The sequence below is a fragment of the Falco cherrug genome, chromosome 4, assembly GCF_023634085.1.
Source record: "Falco cherrug isolate bFalChe1 chromosome 4, bFalChe1.pri, whole genome shotgun sequence".
Taxonomy (NCBI): Eukaryota; Metazoa; Chordata; class Aves; order Falconiformes; family Falconidae; genus Falco; species Falco cherrug.
In genome coordinates, this window is record NC_073700.1 from 46,135,916 (window position 1) to 46,155,260 (window position 19,345).

General features: G+C 51.3%; 1 protein-coding gene across 7 annotated transcripts; it reads left to right on the top strand.

Annotated features, from left to right (window-relative positions):
- Positions 1–2,007: 2,007 nt before the first annotated feature.
- Positions 2,008–18,785, top strand: MIER2 (MIER family member 2). Of its 7 annotated transcripts, XM_055709064.1 has the most exons (14): positions 2,009–2,051; positions 5,723–5,851; positions 6,432–6,519; positions 7,052–7,203; positions 7,926–8,051; positions 8,730–8,853; positions 9,520–9,629; positions 10,303–10,372; positions 11,911–12,077; positions 12,644–12,725; positions 12,839–12,933; positions 13,735–13,862; positions 14,860–14,996; positions 15,849–18,785. In XM_055709064.1, exons 4-14 carry the CDS (start codon positions 7,060–7,062, stop codon positions 16,322–16,324), a joined length of 1,659 nt encoding a protein of 552 aa, XP_055565039.1. In that variant the 5' UTR covers positions 2,009–2,051; positions 5,723–5,851; positions 6,432–6,519; positions 7,052–7,059; the 3' UTR covers positions 16,325–18,785. The 7 variants fall into 7 exon arrangements, with proteins under 7 accessions (XP_055565040.1, XP_055565039.1, XP_055565036.1 ...); XM_055709061.1 differs by lacking the exon at positions 5,723–5,851 and having other exon boundaries at positions 2,014–2,051; XM_055709063.1 differs by lacking the exon at positions 5,723–5,851 and having other exon boundaries at positions 2,014–2,051; positions 13,735–13,838.
- The last annotated feature ends 560 nt before the right edge of the window (positions 18,786–19,345 follow it).

A 19,345-nucleotide genomic window follows, 5' to 3' on the forward strand; every position in this document is an offset into this window, starting at 1 on the left:
TTAACATACCGGGCAATGGAAGTGTTGACTGAAAAGCGTTTCACCACTCCTTTAGGGAAGCACAGCCGCTTGAAGAGACTCAGCCTGGCAGTTGTCACTGCAATCACTAAACAGAGTAGCAGAAGTTGGCATGGACACTGCTCCGGGTCAGTAGAGCCGAGCTCCTGGCACAGCACTCACATAATGAGTAGAGCCGGGCAATTGTCATGAAGAATTAAATTTGCTGCAATGAATCCTTCCCTCCAAGTGTTGGGGAGAGCAAAGCGAGCTTTGCAAGACCAAGGGAAAGCTAATACCAAAGTGGGAACGTGAATTCATGCAAGAGCCCACCCTGCGCAGCCAGCCTGTGGTCCCCGCAGGTTCGGGTACCGAGCGTGCGTGGGACGGGCACAGCGATCTGTGGATAACCAGCCCCCTAGTTATACCTGAACCACTTCCCCAATCACGCTGGGTATGCAGCAGACCAGCAAGACAGCTCCTGGAGCAAACTGCAAACAGGCAGAGGGCCCGAAAATTCATGCCACGGAGTGGTTCACTCCCTGCAGGTCTTGACCCCAAATCCAGGCCTTTCTGCTTTCTGTGGTGACAAAACATCTGGATGCACTGTTGGGAGCAAGGCAGAAAGCAGCAGGTTTTGCCGAACTTTCTCTGAAAGCTGGAGACAAGGTTACTTTTTAAATTGAATAAACAGCATGGGCAATTTGTTAGTCCTTTGAGAAGCACGAGGCAGATCTGTGCAAGGGAATAAAGGCCTGTTGAAGTGCTATGGTTCTCAGCTCAAGGGCCACCACCACTTCAGAAGCACTTGATAACACTTTGCTTCCTGAGCTCAAAAGCGCGAGCGAAACCCAACACAGAGCAAATTGCCAGGGCATGGGGTGCAGAGGCTGCTCCCAGCAACTGAGCACTCAGAAAACCTCCACAGGCACAGCTCCACAGCCGGATCGCTGCTGTCAAGAGGCAGATCTTGTTGCCACCAGAGAGGCAACAGCTTGAGTTAAACGATGATCTATCGGATTTGATCAAATGGTGAGATTTGGTGGCAAATGTCCTGCTGCTCTCACATGGGCAGCTCGTTAATGGACACCTTGAGGAACACACACCTTGAAGAAAGTGCTGGCCCGCTGGCTGCAGGTGCCTGAGGGACAGGAGTCCCTGGAGATGTGTGGCATCAAAGCACAAAGCGTGCTGGAGAACCACGGGCTGGAAGCACGTGGCTTATCATCAGTTCAATGGGGCTGAAAAGACACATCAAGCAACTTTCCAGGAGTGCATCTCTGGTGTTCGCCGAGCGCAGCCACAGCAAGGAACCATGAAAGAGCGTTTACATGGTGGTTCTTGCAAGGCAGGGACCACCTCCAGGCTCCCTCATCTGTGACCACTAAGTGAGATGTGGTGACTTATCAACAAGTTGCTCATCAAGGGTCGCTGGAGGTTTGTTTCTTGCTTTGTGATCAATTAACTTTGGGGGTTAAGAAAGTGCTGGTTGTGGTCGTGAGCGTTATTTTGGCCTCTGACACATGTGGCCGTGTTTCTGTGGCGTGACCTGGCACGGCAGCTTTCCTGTAGGCTGTGCCGCGGCTGGGGACAGGGGTCCCCGCCGGGGGCTCCCAGGGCACCGGTGCCTGGCACCCGCCATCTCAGCCGTAACAGCCTTTCCGCAGCAAGGCGGGCCCGGGGCCCGGGTATTGACTTGCTCGGGCTCTGCGGCCCTTCGCAGCCACGCCGGGCCCGAGCGAGCCGGCGGCGGCCTCCCCTCCGTCTCCACGCTGCTCCACGGGGCGGCTCCGGGAGGCGACGGCAGCTGCGCCCGAGCTCCCGGGAGCGGCCCTTGGCGGCGGCTCCGGCGGGGGGGTGGAAGAGCCCCGGCCCGGCCTCCGGCCCCCGCCCCGGGCCCCGCCGGCGCCCCCTGACCCCCGCCCCCCGCCCCCTGACCCGGCCCCGCCCCGGCGCTGCCCCGCCCCCGCGGCGCCGCAGCCAATGAGGGGCTGCCGCCACATCCGGGGCCCGCGCCCCCTCCCCTCCGCCGCTCGCGCTCGGCCATGGCGGAGGTGAGTGAGCCGCCGCTGGGGTCGCGCCGGGCCGGGCCGGGCCTCCCCTCCCGCCTTCCCCCGGCCGGGCGGGCGCACCGGGGGCCCGCCGGGCTCCGGCAGCCCGGGGCCGCCCAAGGCCGGGGTCCTACGGCCGCGGGGTGAATGGGGCGGCGCGGGCCGCCTGAGCGGGGCCCACCGGGGCGGGGGCGCTTGGGCCGAGGGGCGCCGGGCGGCCCGAGGGGCGCCGGGCGGCCCGGGGAAGGGGAGCCTGGGCGGGACCCGACGGGAGAGTTGGGGCGGGCTGGCGGGGCAGCGGCCGAGCCCGGGGAGCGGCACCGGCTCTGCCCTCCCGCCGGAGCAGGCAGCGGAGGGGCCGCGGCCGGGGGAAGCGCTTGAAGGGGCTTTGGGCAGGGGGCTGGGCGGGGGGCACGGCGGGACTGGGGGGGCTGCCGGCAGCCGGGGGCCAAGCGGGACCCCCTGGGGCTGCAGCACAGCAGAGTCCGACAGACTCCGGAGGAGTCGCTGGGGCCGGGGTCGGAGGGGAGAGTGGCCGCTGGAGAGGGGCCCGCGAGGGCTGGAGGTAAGTGACAGGGCCTGGGCAGCCGGGGAGCACAGAAACTGGGAACATGGGAATGGCAGCAGGCTGGGAAGGGAGCGGGAACAGTTTATCTGGATGGCTGGGATGGGGAGAACCCCCTCGCTGAGGGGGAAGGCGGGCAAGGGGGGTCGCGCTCTGGTGCCGCCTCTCCCATTGCAACGCTGTGTTTGTCCTGGCGTATTGTGCCCAAATGTTGCTGCCGTTGCTCCACCACACTTATGGTTGGTGATGCCATTCCCTATCATGTCTTGCCGCATCTTCAAAATATCCCCGTCCTGCCGTAACGGTTGTCGTGGCACATCGGAGGTTTGTTTCTATCACGATATCCTTGTGATGACCACGATGCGGAAAAAGGACACTGGGAAGACATTGACAGAGGCAGGACCTTGGAATACCGCTAGCTGAGACAACTTGTTTGAGGTCACAGCTTTGTTTTCAGGGTATTTCACCGGGTACTTAAGCATTTTACATGAGAAGAATGCCATCCAGCTGCCTGTCCTCCCATGCAGAAAGATTTGGTCTTTGCTTCTACCTTTGCTGGAGCACTGAGGACGCTGCATTTGTCTGTGCCGCGGTAAAGAAGCGTTATCTCAGCACGTTGTTGGGCTGACATGAGGCACTGAGGTGCTGCTGTGGCACGCTGCACCATGTTGCCATTGCTTACACAGGTCTCTTCATCCTGGGGGGATCTGGGAGCCATCACTGCCTTGCAGATGGGAAGTATCTCCGCTGTGACATTGCAACAGCGTGTGATTGGGGCCCTGATTTTCCTGAGCAGTGCGGGAGATGACCTGTGTGTCTTGTCATCCTGCTCCCATCCATACCACTTCCCTCTGGCTACAGCTGGAGTTCGTAGAAAACAGACCCACGTCAAGTAATATGGACAAGGCAAAGGAGCGCTTCTCTTGCCGAGTCTGAAATACGTGTTAAACTAGCTCAGGAAACCACGTTAGTTATCAAAGCAGTAACAGTGGAAAGGGAAACCTCTCTTTTTCCTTGCTTTCTTGCCAGAGTGGTTTCAGCCTGAAGGGTTTTCTCTGGACAAGCACAGTCTGCCTTGCGCTGGCAAACAGCTTTGTCGGTACAGGAGGCTCAGGCTCCTCCTCTGCCTGTGTTTTCTAAAACGTGGCCGTTGCTTTGTTCCACGTGCTCAAAAACTTGACTTGAGGGAGTGCTGGAGTCATCCAGAAATCCAAATGTGAAAGTAATTGGTCAACCTCTGTGTGACTTTTGAGAGGAAGGTTGTTCTCATCTTTCAGAGATAGCTCATTCTCGTTTCCCTGAGAAGCAGAGACTAATGGAAGGAAAGCAGCTGTTGGGAAACTGTTGGGAATTTAATCTGTTCCCCATGCCCAGCACCCCAAGATTAAGCTCAGATGGCCCATGGATATAGGAGCCATTTTCCAGCATTGTGGTGCACTGTCAAAATAAATGGAGTTCACCACTGTGACCTTTCATGGTGATCAAAACTGTCACCAGCAATAAGAGCATCTACACCTTGGCCAGGAACCATTCTTGATCTGGAGGTGTCTGGTAGTGCCTTAAGCGTCCTGAGGCATGTGATGCTGTTGCATTTTCCGCGTCCTGTGTGATATTTGGATTTGAAGTGGCAGACTGCAGCTACCTCACCTTCAAACAAATAACTTCACATCATGTGGCATCAGCAGGCAGTGTAATCAGGAATATTCTCTCTGTCATCATTTACATTTTTAAGCTAGACCTGCCTTACTCCCCTGCTCCTTTGACTTCGACTCTTGTTCCTGTGGTTGTCTGGCTTTGTAAATAATTTGATGGATTGTTTAGTTTCACACATGTTTAAATCTGGGTGTGAAATGAGCCGTTTGCTTTGTCAGTCACTTGTTTCTTCTTTTCTCAGCCCAGCTTTCTGGGCGCTAGTTATTTTGTGGTGACTCCAGCTCACAACAGTTCCCACTTGCTCTAGTGCTATATTACTGCTTCAGGGAAATAAAACTCGTGCTTTAGTTACTGAATTGTCACCCTGTTGTGCTGACTATTACTCTTCATTTTAGCACCTGGTCATTAATATAAGATCTCATCATTCCTGAAGTATTCTTGACATCTTTTCAAGCCAGCCCATCCACTGCTAACAGTTTCAGTCTTCGTTTTCAAAATCTTTTACGTGCAGCTCCTTATTGATCCCTGTGTGAAGGAGGCACAATCACTTTATAGATCATTGTCTTGGGAAAGAGAGTTCTGCAGGTCACTCAAGACTGGAGGGAGTGAGTGTAGACCACACCTGTATTTTTTTCATGAAACCGGGATTGTTTGCTTGGAAGGATTTACCCAAGAGAGTTTTATACTTGGTCACATTCCAGCAAAGCCCAGCAAAAGGGCACTGACACTTCCCCAGGCTGTGAAGCCGTTTCCCAGTATGACCATCCTCAAAATGGAGGCTGTCCAAATCCTTTTCATCCCCTTCTTTCGTTGTCCCGTAAACTCCTCCCTTTTCTTTTAATGTGCACGGTCACTGGGCTCTGTCTGCAGCCAGACAAAGTGGTCTCTAGTGGGGTTATCTTGCTGCTAATAAACAGACGCTCGGGGATGGTGAATTGCAGCGTGTGTGCTGGTTGGACTAGAGGCATCCTCTTTTCACTGGTCCTGGTAGAGGAAGCAGCAAGAATTCCACAGCTGTTGCACAGATCCTTCCCCTTCTTCCCTGTCAGTCCTTCTGTTGTATGGCAATACCTTCTGCTGCCTTCCAGGCCAGCCATTATCTTTGTGGTAATTATACCTAGAAAATAGCCGCCTCCCTAGTCGTTACAGATTTTGCAATATATGTGTTAATACCTGAAGGTGCTAACTTAGAACCCAAAATCTGGGCTGGCTTTATTGTTAAGAGGATAAATCGTGATGTGAAGCTGTTTTCTTAAAGAAGTTGTAAGAGCCTCATACTGAGGCACTGTAGATGTCCTGGCTCCCGCTGAGCGGGTGAGGAGTGATGGTGCATGGCTGAGGATCGTAAAAAGACGTTGTTGGTGACAGGGGGACTGACAGTATGATTTTCTTCTGCAGTTGGATGCTTTCAGTCACCCAAAGGCAATCATTAATTACCTGCTTGCTCCCTACCTAGACTGAACTTGATGAACAGCATTTCCATGTACAGCAGCCCAAGGAGCAGCAGATGTTCTGGGTTATTTTCCAAGCCTCAGCCCATACTGCTGCCTGAACTTCTGACCAAGCACTGAATGCCAGAAAGCAGGTGCCTGTTCTCAGTGTCTACCTGTCTCACCCTTCCCCACCTCGCCTGTACCGCTCGCAGTCCTACCAGCCTCCTTCACTGCCTGCTCGGCTCTGAATTTCTTTGTTTCACCCTCTGAGCCTGGGAGAAGCCAGCTTCTTCTGATTGCCTCTCCAGAGGGTGGGTCAGTTCATAAAAATGCTGTCCTCCAGCGAGCGTGATGTGTGTATTTAGAGTAATGGCTTAGGGTCAAGGTCCTTCTTTTAAGTGAAGGTGTAAGCTGTAAAAATCTGAGGTCTTAAACTGGTGAGAGGATAAATAATTAGTGGAGTGTTTGAAGATCAAATAGATACAATGGACACGCCGCCGTGTGCAGTTAGAGACTGAGAGGAAGGCGATGAATCCGGAGGAAGGAGTTGTTAAAGACGCTTGACTAGAGCTGGTTTTGCACAGCACACTTTCTCATGCTGCCTTCTGTGGGTTTTGTTAACTTTTGCTTTGAAATGAAGTTAACTGCATTTGCTGGTGGGGTTAAGCGGCTGGAGGCATGTTACATTTTTAAGAAGAGTTGTCTCAGCCATATTTTTCTCTTTTCTTGAAGGCCTCGGTTGGCAGGCAGAGTCCGAGGGTGGTGCCATACCCAGCCCGCAGTCTATGTCCCGGAGAGCCTGGCCTTCAGAGTGCAGCAGGTAGCCACAGTTTAAGTATGCCTCCGTTTCTTGGTCTGGTTTCCAGAGGAAACAAGGCTCCTGGGATCAGCCTGTCTGTTCCCTTCTCCTTCTGACATCTGCCAAACCTGTTGGTGGATTCCCATGCCATTTGATAGAGGAGGAAAGTCTTAAGGATGCCAAAGCTCCTACAAGTGTCCGTTTGCCCATTCTTGCAACAAGGGGTAATTATCCTAAAAACGCCTCGGGTGAAGGAAAGGCTGCAGTGTGCATTCACGTGTTATGACACACAAATGCTCAGAAAACCTCCAGATTCAGCTTTCAGTCAGCTGTGGGACTCGAATGTGCAGAGAACCAGGCTTTGCAATTTAGCGCTCACTGAGTGACTTCTTTCAGTTGTGTTCCCCAGCCCCTCTCACTCCTTTCCCACCTAATCTCTTCCTCTGGCTTATCGTGACTGCACACACACAAGAAGGGATCGTCCCAAGCTTTGTTGCAGCTGAAGATTTCGTCTGGCGTGGTGCTAGTATGCAACTTCTTCTAATCCCTGCAGTTGTGTCAATGGGCTCAGCTGATCACCGACTGAACCTAGCAGAGATCCTTTCACAGAACTATGGTGTGCGGGAAGAAAGGGAAGAAGATGATGATACTCAGGAGAAGCAGAAGTCTTTAGAAGAGCTGGAGAAGAGTCTCAGTGCCTCTCAGGTAAAGGCAGCGAGGGAGGGGAAGGGAAATGACCTGCTGGATTTTCTTGTTTGCTTTTACAGTACTGGTACCAAAGATCTTTGTGAGCAGCTCCGACTTGCTGAGCTGGTGACGAGCCTTAGGTTTGCATTTGGGTAGGAAGGAATGGTTTTGACAGCAGGTGACAGCAGTAGATTTTGGAGTCTTCCTCTGCCAAGTAGCCACTCTAACGAGGTGGTCTTCACTCACCTTGCTGCAGAGCCAGCAGCTGTTGGGTGTATGTTCAGCCTCTGTTTCACAGTTGGAGGAACCGCAAAGATGAGGTGATAGGGTCCTCTCGTGCGTGGTCCCATGGAGACCTTGGTGGAACACAAAGCGTGTTCTTGGTGACAGAGACTGTCTCTTCAGGTCAGGCACAAGACTAACGTAGGGATTTGCTTCTTTGTCTGTGTCTGGCGTCTCTTCACCAGCATGAAATCTAGTGTAAAAAAATAAATGTATTTTTTAAATTCCCTTGACTGTATTGCTTTGGAGTGAAAGTTCCTGGCTTCTCCATACCTTTGAGAAGAACAGGTTATGGTAGGTCCTGACAGACCATGCCTCCTTCATGATGCAGCATTACCCGAGGCAGTTCAGAGCCCCCAGAAGAGCAGAGATGCCTTGACTGCCCCTGCATACCTCTGTGTTCGCTGTACTTGGTGACTGTTCTGTTCCTGATGAAGCTTTGTCCTCCTCTCGCTCAGAGCAGTGAAATGCCATTTGAGGAGCTGCTTGCACTTTATGGCTATGAGGCATCTGATCCCATCTCGGAACAGGACAGCGAGAGCAATGATATTGCTCCAAATCTCCCAGATATGACTCTGGACAAGGTAAGAGCAGCTGTCTGCTTGGGTGTACGCTCTTAGCCTGCGCTGTAGGTTACTGTGCTGTCTTAGAGCTCAAGGCATCTAGTAGCTCTTTTCAGGTGGGGTTTGACTAGTTCTGACTAGGGAAGGGGCTTGCCTAGTTCTGGTGTCCAGGGGAGGAACACCAGGTGCAGAAATGTGAATGGAGAGAGTTTAGAGGAGACTGGAGAAAGGGTAACTGCTTTAAAAAGAGCACTGTAAAAACTCTTTCTGGAACTTGGGTTACAAGTCTTTGCACGTAGGTGTGGATCTTTGGAGAGTCAGGGAGGGTTTGTATCTTCCCAGGTGAAGCTATGGCTCCTCCTGTTCTAGCTGAAGTCTAGAAAGCTTTTTTTTTTTTTCTTCCAGGATCTCTGAGATACTTGCTCTACGTGGAGCTTTGCAGAAACAGCCACTTGCCTGTCCTCTCTCTGGCTTCCATAAGAAGCTGCTTTTGACACTTGTAGAAGGGCTTCTAGGGAAAATAATGTAGGGGTGGTGGGGAATGTAAGAGAGAATCTGTCTTTGGACAAACTATGGGAGGGTGAGGAGATCTGTGGATGTGACCATCCTTGGCCAGAAATGTTTTACTCTAGGCCTCACCCCCCTCATATTTTTTTTTTAATTTAAAAATATTTTTCACTTTCTTGTTGTTGTTAAAAGGAACAAATAGCGAAGGATTTGCTTTCAGGGGAAGAAGAGGAGGAGACACAGTCCTCAGCTGATGATCTGACTCCATCCGTCACATCCCACGATGCATCGGACCTCTTCCCAAACCAGCCTGGCTGTATGTGTCACTAATTTCTAAGTAACTGGTTTTTACTTAGATGCGGTATGCAGGATAGGGCAAGAATGTTTTTCTTCATTTTGTCACTTAGTTTCCTGACATCAGGTTTGCCACTTTCCTTCTGGGGGCTGCAAAGAAGCCTGGGTACCAGTGGTGTTAACAAGCGTTGGTTGGACATGATAGAGCATAGATGAGCAGTGGGATGGGGGGAGAGTTGTCTGTAGCTGTAACTCATAACGTTGAGAAAGCAAGAATTGTTTTGCTACCTGCTATAATTGCAGCCAGAAAGATCAGTACCTGATCTGATATCTCTAGAAGTGAATAAATTGAGTAGTACTAGTGGTGTGAGATATTGTGGCAGTTTCTAAATACTGGGGTATGCGGGAAGCCAAAGTGCGTGAGAAAGACTTGGCACGAAGTGATCTTATTCCTTCTGTTGTCCTGCAAAATGAAGGAGCCTGAACTCCCCAGGCTGGACCACACCACCTGTGTGGCAAGTGTGCAAATCCTTTTGTGCAAAAGGAGAGAATTAAAATATGGGTAAGTTGTCACTACGGACCATGCTGAAAGTAACTTTAGGAGAGAAAAGGAAGGGAAGGAGAGGGAACATGGAGCAATAGAAAAAACCCCATATCATAACTCCATATCTCTTCCTTTCCCACAAAGCAAACAACTTCCTTGCCGATGAAGACAAAGAGCCCTGTTCATCTCCATGTGCTTCCTCCATGGCTGAGGATTCAGAGGAGGATTCCATCCCGTCTAACGAGTGTAAGAAGGTAAATGATCTGAGTGTGTTGGGAAGGGCAGCTAATGCAATGTGCCCGAGTCTGAGGAAAGCATAACACCAAAGCACTGTGATATTTCCCTAAGAAATTTTCTTTATTTTCTTTTGCTCAGCGCCTTGTGTTTTGTGGAAGGTGGTGGCAGATGTGGGTTAAAAAAGGGGTTTTTTTAATACGATCTTGAAATCTGTGTCTGAAAGTATTTTCTGCTTCAGATATGGAAAATGCTGTTGTACCTTGGTAAATTAAAACTGCAGCCTGTAGCCCTGTAAAGGTGAAATGCTGTGCAATATTCCCAGCAGGATTTACTGAGGGCGAACCATCTTAGAAAAGAGAGGAGCAGACTTCCGAATTCATCCTGGTTGTGAAGGTTGCTGGAGAGCTTCTGCATTTCTTTATCTCCAGCCTTAGCTGCTTGCCGTATATCTTTAACATTAAAACTATGTAAATGCCTAAGGTCCCCGAAGTATCATCTGGTTGGTAGTAAATCTTCTTAGTTACCCTATAAAATAGTCAGGGCTCCCTAGAAGCAATAGTGACGGTGGGGACTATCGCTACATAAATCAGCCTCGTGGTGTTGTAGTCAGTAAATCACGAAGTACACCGCAGTGCCTGCGTGGAGCATTTTCCATTTCAATTTACCCACTTCTCTGTGGTGATATTTCAGGAGATCATGGTTGGACCTCAGTACCAAGCCACTGTTCCCATCCTCCACTTAAACAGGCACGGTGAAAAAGGTAAGGCAACCTGGTTTACCCATCTTGTTTGGATGTAAGGCTGCTAGCCTGGGCATTTGATGGAGCCCTGGTTCATCAGTTCTGCTCTGTATCTTAAGGATCGGCACCTCTCAGTGCCAACACCAAGATTTACCGCTACACCTGAGCTAGCTTTCAAGTAGCCTGTTTGAAAAGGGCTAGTAATGCAGCCACCGAAGCTAAGAAACTTCGTGGAAACTGGGTTGGCGTGACAGGTTTGGAGGAGAGGGTCTCAACTGGAGCCAGAGAGAAGGAATAACCTTCTGGAGATACTCTGATTTATTTTTCTCTGACATCTCCCTGAAGTAGCCGGAGTTATTTTCATTCGGTACTCCCTGGAGCGGATCAGTTTCCAATTTGATGGGATGTCTGCAGAGTAGATGGAGATTGCAGATTGCATCTAATAACTAGTGCAAGACTACACCGGCTTGTTGAGTTTCTGAAGAAGGTGGCTAACAGAAAGCCCCTTCTTTAGAAATTACTTGCTTCCTCCCTAGTTCTTCTATCCTAACAGACTGAACAAATTAGTTAAAGGAGATAAAAGTGACTAGTTTTGCAGGTGCTGTTTCAGGTTTACCCAATATAGTTCTCAGAACTTTTCGCTGTCAACCTTTCGTCAGTGCTGTCAGCTTTCTGTACTGAAGGCCACAGATTTAGCGCACGATTTCGATAACCTGTATGTTTGCATCAACGTGAAATGAGAGGAAAGTGACAGCAGATCCCGGTGGGGGTCTTTCATGCCATGTCTGTAGTGCCTCTGACCTGATTTTAGTGATTCTACAGGGCAGAAGAGTTGGTTCCCTTGCCTGTAGAAACAAGTTAACTACAGAGGGTGCCAACATTTTTATCCAAATAGAGACATATCAACGTTTCTGATTATTCTCTACTGTGGAGTCATCTTGCTTTCTTCTGTGTTGTTATTAAACATCTCCCTGCATTGTTGTGTGCCGGAGTAAGAGCCCTGAAAGCTGAAAGGGACAAAAATCACTTAGTGATGTAGTGTGCTCCTACTGTTCTGGTGGGTGGAGCAGCTCGTGGAGGAGCATTACAGGGGAGGGACAGCCTTGCTGCTGCTTAGTTTTGTGTCTAGAATAGGGAGGAAGAGGGTCTTGAGCCTCGGTGGGGGTTGTAGCTCAAAGCTGTCTTCGCCTCCCCCTTCTTTTTATTTACTGTGTGCTAGAAAAGACACCGCAGAACCAAGGGCTTTTTAGTTGCCAGGATTAATGAATCGAAGCAACAATCTTAGAGAACGTGGTAACAAAAATGTTGTCAACCAACCCTTCTGAAGAAGTGGAAGCAAGCTGAGCCTGTGCTTAGGGCTCTAAGAGATATAAAGAGTATTAAGCTTATCTGCTTGTAAAACGAAGAGGGAAAACGCAGTACCTTCACAGCATCATCTCTAGTGCCAGGCTGGAGTACCAAGCAAAGATTCCCTCCCTCCTCCTGTCTCTCCCATGCACCGTATACGCAGACCATTTCTCAAAAGCAGCAGAATTCTCTGTTTGATTATCTTATTTCAGTGCTTTTTCTGTTAGCCTATGAGAATGAAGATCAGCTGCTTTGGGACCCAAACATACTCCCCGAAAGAGAGGTTGAAGAGTTCCTCTACCGCGCAGTGAAGCGGCGATGGGATGAGCTGTCTAGCAGCAGCCTGCCAGAAGGAGAGGTGGTGAAGGACAACGAGCAGGTAGGCAGGGGAGGCTTCTTTCCTGTTGGGAAGACTGGAAAAGGCTGTGGTGGATCGGACCATAGGCCTGTCTAGCTTCTTCCAACACGGTAACAGATGTTTGCAGAAAGCGTGTAACAGAGTGGGTAAGTGGAGAACAGGTACTATATCCCAGACTCTGAGCCAGAGCTTGCAGCAGGACCATCCTTTTGGATCTGTCCTCTGTAGCGTTGTCTTAATTCCTCTCCGAAGCCAGCAGAGATCAGACATTTGGCTAAGGAACTTCAGAGCAGTCATGTTTCCTTTGAGCTAGCCAGGCGAGATTCTCGCAGTAAGTCTGCAGGAACGCAGAGGCGCGCCTGTAATCTGCAGAGCTGCTGGTAGAGCTGCGTCTTCTCACGGCCAGGGTTTGTAATCCCCAGTGCCTTGAAAAGTGGAATAATCTATGCCCGTAGTCAAGCTGGGGTTAGTGGCGGAGTGGCTCCTGGGAAAAATAAGTTTTAAGAGACAAACATGAGTCATGAGCGGGTTGGTTGGCGGTGTGTCGCTCAGATACGTGCTGTGAGTAATTTTCTTCTGCTTCCTAGGCTTTGTATGAACTGGTTAAATGCAACTTCAATGCAGAAGAGGCACTGCGGAGGTTACGGTTCAATGTGAAGGTCATCAGAGGTGAGACACACACCCCCTCCCCCTTATTTGGGTTCTCCCCCAAACATTAAGGCACACGTAACTCTTTTTCGATGCTGTACGTCTCCTACAACTCTTGTTTCTTTCTGCTATAGATGAGCTTTGTGCCTGGAGTGAGGAAGAATGTAGAAATTTTGAACATGGCTTCAGGGTCCATGGGAAAAACTTTCATCTTATCCAAGCAAACAAGGTAAGAACACTCACCCCTGCATCCCACTAAGAGAAGGGGAAGGAGGCACGTGCATTTGCACTGGAGGTATGTTTTGAGCCTCGGCTAATGCAGGAAGTTCAGGACTGTTGAGTTCCAATCCCAGGCTTTGTGTTGACTCATGCTCGCAGGTGATGGGCTGTTCACTGCCCTGCTCTGCCTTATTTTCCAGGTGAGAGAAGTCACAAACAACACTGACCTGCATGAGTGATGTCAGTTAATTACTGATTAGCCCTTTCTGGAGTCTCAAAAGTTCTTTCCAAACTCTCAGCCCTTGCAGTACTTCTGTGAATGAGTGAGTTGAGCATGTGGATGTTTTGTAAAGTCCCCTGGGGTCCTCTAGAGTGAAAGGTGCTGTTGTAGGGAGAGCTGAGCCCCAGGACATATGCTGCTGTGCTGGGAGTTGTCCGAACCAGAGAGTCCAGTTCTACCGCTGATTAATTGTGGGCATGTTGATGCTGGCCAGTGAAAACCGATGCAGGTTTGCTCTCTTGATGTTAAGTGTGCTACTGGAAGCGCAGGAAGGTCCTGCACGAACGCACCGTGTGTGAACCTGCACTGGGGTCTGCAAGAACAGCTGTGCACTATGGGGAGTTCTTTCTCTGGCCGATTACCACCTTGGAAATCTCAGTATGTGCTTCTGTTCCGCAGTGTAGATGTGTCCATAGCAATGTAAATTTCTGTAATGCACTTAATTTTCTGTGCTGATTAAATGGGAGAATAGTCCTTGCTCCGTGAGCTCCATCCTGGGCGCGTGGCATTCTGACTGATGTTTCTCCTCAGGTCCGTACCCGGTCAGTGGGCGAGTGTGTGGAGTATTACTACATGTGGAAAAAATCAGAGCGCTATGACTACTTCACTCAGCAGACTCGTTTAGGAAGGAAGAAGTACGTCCTCCACCCTGGAGCCACGTGCGTGGAATATTCTCACACTAAAATTAGTAATATTAACCTCCCAGTGAAGATTCCTGCTGCAGAGCACCTCCGCTTAAAAGACTGCACTTGCTGCTCTAGAAGGTTTCTTGGGTGGGAGCGTGGAGGGGTGCACTGGATATTCTGAGAACATAAACACTGTCGGTGTGGGGAGGGAAGATAAAGCAATTATTTGCTCGTATGTGGACTACCTTGTGTCAGAAAATACGGTTTTGTTTCAGACAAATGCATTCTCAGGGATTCAGGGCTGACCTGGAGAAGTAACTCAGTTCAAGGAGGTTTTGGGAAGGGAGCTTTTTAAGTTCAAAAATACACTTATTTCTGGTGGTTTGGAACCTGAATTAATTGATTGCCCTGCTGCCACCCTTTGAGGCAAATTCTTCATCTTGAAATGTGTGCTAATTACAGAAAATACTTTTCGAAAAGGCTGAAACTGGAATGTTTTAAAAGGTCAAAATGAATTATTTAAGTTGAATCAATTAAAAACATTAGATGGAATCTTAGATTTTTTTTTTTGCAAGACAGGGAAATACCTGAAATCTCCAATCCCCCCAGGGCAGGAAGATATTTTTCTTCATCGCTTGCTCTGTGCTGGCATACTAACATTGCCACAGCCCACTGCAGTCGTTCTGTGAAGCTGGCTGTTCCCTGGGGAGAACATTTGACCATTTATTTCACTTTGGAAGGGGCTGAGGCTCATAGAGAGCTGGGGGCTAGAGCTCTTTGTTTTGGAAAGCTGCAGAGCCCATTCTGGTTTATCATGGGCTGGTTTTAGCCACGCTGAGTTAACCGCGATCGCCTCCGAGCAGACTCCAGATTGCGCTCTGCAGAGCGAGAAGGGATGGATGCTCGTGCTAGTGAGGTCTCTACAGTCCTGTTGCTTTATTTGTTGCTGGGTTTTAATCCCAGTCAGTTTTCTCTGCCTGCATCTCTCTGCTTAACAGGTGGTGGCAGTGTTATCTGTCTTTTCCCACAGGGATTACACCGACAATGACTTGGATGGGGGTGAAGTAGAAAACACCAGTCGTTCTCGGAGCTCCCCGCCAATTCCCTCGGCAACTGGCTGCCTGGATCCTCGCTTTGGTCAAGATCAGATAGCAATAGAGAGCACAGGTAACTGCCTTTCTTCTGTTTGCCCCAGGGGTAACTGGTCTCCCTTACTCAGCGGCACAGACCCTCCTTTGCCTCTCTCCTGTTGGCATTATCCTGCTGTTGCTCTTCTCCCCGCACCTTGCCAGTGTGCTCACTCTGCCCTGTGACAAATAACCAGCCCTGGGCAGATTTTGGTGTGAGTAAAGGAGATTTGTCTGTCTTTACATTGACCAGTAGTGACTTAAAACCAGTTGTTCCTGCTTCGGGTTTGGAGGGGTGGCCTAAGTCATTCCCAAAGCAAAAGGATTTGCGCTAACTTCGGGCACCTGAGTTAGGCACTTCCGATGCGCTAACGCACACAGACACAGCAGACACAGGCAGCTCCTCTGGAGGCTGGTTTAAGGCATCAGAAGTCAGGCCGTACCTGCCAACTGCCTGCAGAGAGCTGGCTGTGAGAAGGCTCCCAGGGAGCCTGAAATGGTTCCATTCCCTCACCATCCTACGGCAGATGAGGGCTTTGTGTAGGCATCTCCCAGGGGCTGTTGGCATGAGGGGGTAGGTTTTGGGATTTGGCTTATCCTGGAGTGTCTCTGTGAGATTTCCTTGGATTTCCATAGAAACACTGATGGCCTTCCATCTGCTGTCTGCATCTTGCCTTTCTTTGGTACATGCTGGCAGGGATCTTGGTTGCTATAATAAAGAAACATTTGTGCCATCAAACAAATGCTGTTGTAATCGGGTGAGACTGAACTGGCTGCTGGGTTGGTTTTGTACACAACGGACTCACTCGAGCTTTCTTTCCTTTGCTGTCCCCTACCCTTTCTTCTTCCCTGTCTGTCCATCTCCCACCTTTCCCTCCTTCGCGGTGTGCAGAGCCCCTGAGCGTGGAGAGCACAGTCTGCAGCCTGGGCAGCATGAGTGAATCGGGGCAGGGCTATGAGTGCAGTACTCCTTCCGAGACAAATTGCTCCTTCGACCCCACGGAGGAGACGTCCTCAGGCGCCATCTCAGCTTCCTGCACGCAACATGCTGTCAACCCCTCGGAGTCGGGGCTCTACGCTTTGCCGCTGGCAGGACCAGCACTAGCAGAGAAGCAGGAGACGTTGCAGAGCTCTGGTGAGACGATAACCATGGACTTCACTCTCCCTGCAGACATTAATGAGGGTTTGCCTTTAATTGCTGGCCCTGTGGATTTGGACAGAGACCCAGAGGCAGTGGTGGCCCCTGCGCAAGTGTCCTTATCGGTCACAGATTTTGGCCTCATTGGCATTGGAGATGTAAATAGTTTTCTGACTGCTCATCAGGCTTGCCCAGCACCTGTGGCTCGGTCAGAGCCTTTGTCACAGTGAGAATTTCCAGTCACAAACTTGTCACAGACCCAGCAAGGACTTTGACCTGACTGAGTCAAATCCTGGAACTTCCGCTGTTCCGTAGGGACAGTTTGGAGCTGTTGGTCAGAATCTGTCTTTCCATCCTCCTTGATCCAAGGCTGCAGTGAAACCAAACACCTTTCTGCTCCAGTGTGTTCTGACACAATCACGCAAAGCTGGTGGCTGGCTTTAGTGGGGGGGGGGGGGGGGGGGGGGAGCGGTTCATCACCCCCTGTTTTGTTGACCACATGTCACCCCAGGTAATGCCAGGCTGTTTAAATAGTCCCTGCCTCAGGACGGGAGAGACATCCCTTGGCCCCAGTGGGACAGTCTGAGTGCAGAGATGCTTGGAGAACAGCAGGGATGTATCACTGGCGCTTTGGGGGCTGGGACTGAGGATGCAGTCTGGAGGTCCAAGAGCTTAGGAAACCCACAGGGAGCACCGTCCATGGAGGCTGAGGGGCAGTTGAACTGCAGAGATGGGCATGGTGATGCCAAAGGAAGATGAGGAGTCTTGGCACTTCACCCACAGATAGTGTGTTGCAACAGAGGTGGTTCTCCCCGTTCCCCTCCCAACAGCTACCGGGCACTCCTGAGGTGTGGGCCGTGACAGGCACGCACACTGCGGTTTTCAAACCTCTTGCTGCTCTACATGTCTACCTGCCTGCTCTCCCACCAGCTGCAGGTGGGATGTGGCCTGGTCCAGCCCTTTGGCAGAAGAGGCAGGTCTTGGGGAAGGGATTCTGCGTGGTGCAGCGGCACTGGGTGCACTCAGGTCCTCCTCGCCTTCCCTTGTAGTGCTGGGCTGTGGAGCATGGGGAGGAAAGGGAGTTTCTAGACCCACGGTGATGTTGGCCCCAGTGGTGCAGTGCTGCCGCTTCTGTTGCTGGCAGTGAACGACTTGAGCCTTGCTGACTGCAGCAGTACAGGAGGGTAAAACGCAGATGAAAATGTCTGCCGCTCCACAGCTTGTTCAGACAATTTGTCAGCTGTGGGAGGAGGTTGCTCGGCTGCCAGGGCACCAAGGCCAGGACACCAGGGCTAGCATGGAGCCCCAGGCAGGGGAGCACGCCAGTCCCTGGGCATCCCTGCCCCTTTCTGCATCACAGAAAAAGCTCTCTGTTTTCTGAGAGGAAAATGTGTCTTTACTGCCATTAGCAACGTTCAAGGAGGTGACAAGGGTGGCTTCCATGGCAGCGAGGTGGCCAGCTGCTCTGCAGAGCGCCACAGTGGCATGTGTGTGGGTGTGCTGGAGTCCGGAGCTGCTTCGCTTCCCGGGTGTGTTCCAGGTCTGGGGTTTGCCACTGGCTTAAATCCGCATGTTCTCATTCCCCTTTTTTCCGTGCAGGGCATGCTGTCTGCTGACTTGCTGGGCAAGGCTCTGATGCAGATGTTCCCTTCCTCCAGCCATTTTCTGCATTTGGGAAGGGGTTTGGGTTGAGGTATTTTGCTTGTTTTGGTAGAGGCCTCCGGGCTGTGATCCTGCAGTTGGTTCTGCTGCCAGTGGATTTGGAAATAAAACCATTAGCCCGCGTCCTCCTCTTTCCCCAGCCCTATGAAGTTGTGCTCAGCCCTGCAGCAGGAGCACAGAGACAGCGTCGGGCAGCTTCACGGGATGACAGGATCAGACCTCGTCTCTCATCTTCAAAGCCCCAGACCTGGCTTTTGCATGCATTAGCAGGGGGTTGTTTCGGTCCCTGGCCAGCTCTGCTGAGAGGTGCTGAGCTCCAGCCACGCGCGGCTGCCTTGGCCAGGCATTGCTTTGGCATCCAGACGCGGTAGCCGGAGATCTCCCCTCCAGTTGCTCCCAGGTGCTGGAAACGGAAAGCAAATATGAGTGCCTGGTCCATAGTGGAACTGCCCAGGCTGTGATTCCCCTTTTCTGGGGGAGAGGAAGCTCCTTGGCTGAAAGGGGAAGAGGAGGCAGGGTGAGAGCACAGGCAGCCCTCCCAGGGAGGGCCAGGCCTTGGCATCTCCTTTCCATCAGCCAAGAACATTCTTAGTTTTCCTGAAACCATCTTTTTTTTTTTTTCTTTTTTTTTTCCCCCCTTTGGTTTGTTTCAAGCCCTAACGAAAGGAGAGGGGAGGCCGGGGGAGGCAGAAATCTCTCTTATTTATGTTCTTCAGTGTTGTTTACAGATTCGCATGGGGTCTTTCAACATGAGCGCGGCGCTTTTTCCATGTAACTTTACGGGAGAGGGATGAAAAGGGCTGGGACAGGGAGGGGGAGTCACTTGGGGAGGAGGCTTGGTTTTTGGTTTTTTGCTGGGGTTTTCTTTTTCCTTCTTACAAAGCACATTCACTTTGAGCCGCTCCCAATGCTGGATTTTTTTTTTCCCCCCTCCCCCTTCCCCTCCCCCAAGCCCTACACTGTGAAGTGATACTGCCTTGAAGACCCCTCACCGTTATTTATTTAATTAAAAACCTAATTTGAAAGTGAGCCAGAAGCCTGTCTTGGTTTTGGAGAAGCAAGGAAAGGGGTCCTCGCCCCTCCTGTCTGACTCTGTCCCCCCCAGTGAGCCTTCTGCATCACTAGCGGGGGGCAGGGGCGCGATGCCCAGGAGCATTCGTGGTCCCGGAGAGGGAGGACGTCCAGGGCAGGGTGTGTGGCTGACGCCAGCCTGGGGTTCATCCTTAAGGAGGTGCTGAGCCGGATGCTGACCCTGCACCCCTGCAGGATTGTGTCCTCCCACCTCAGGTGCTACGTGTGCCTGTCGGAATGGTGCTGAGAGCCTGGTGCAGGAGCTGAACCTGACCTGCTGCTGCTTCTGCTCGATGAGGAGCTTCATCCCGGGATCATGACAAGCTCCTGCCTCCCGCCAGAGCCGTGCTGGTGTTCCCCATGGCCCGAAACTGCGTGAGCCGCGCCTGGGGCTGCACCTCCTGACCCAGGGGTCTGGGGCCGGTTTGGTCCCTCCTGGCCCCTGCCCGCCTTCCCGTGCCCTGCACCGGGGCTGCCATCACCACCTGGGAGGATGCCCAGCTTCTTTGGCTGCATTT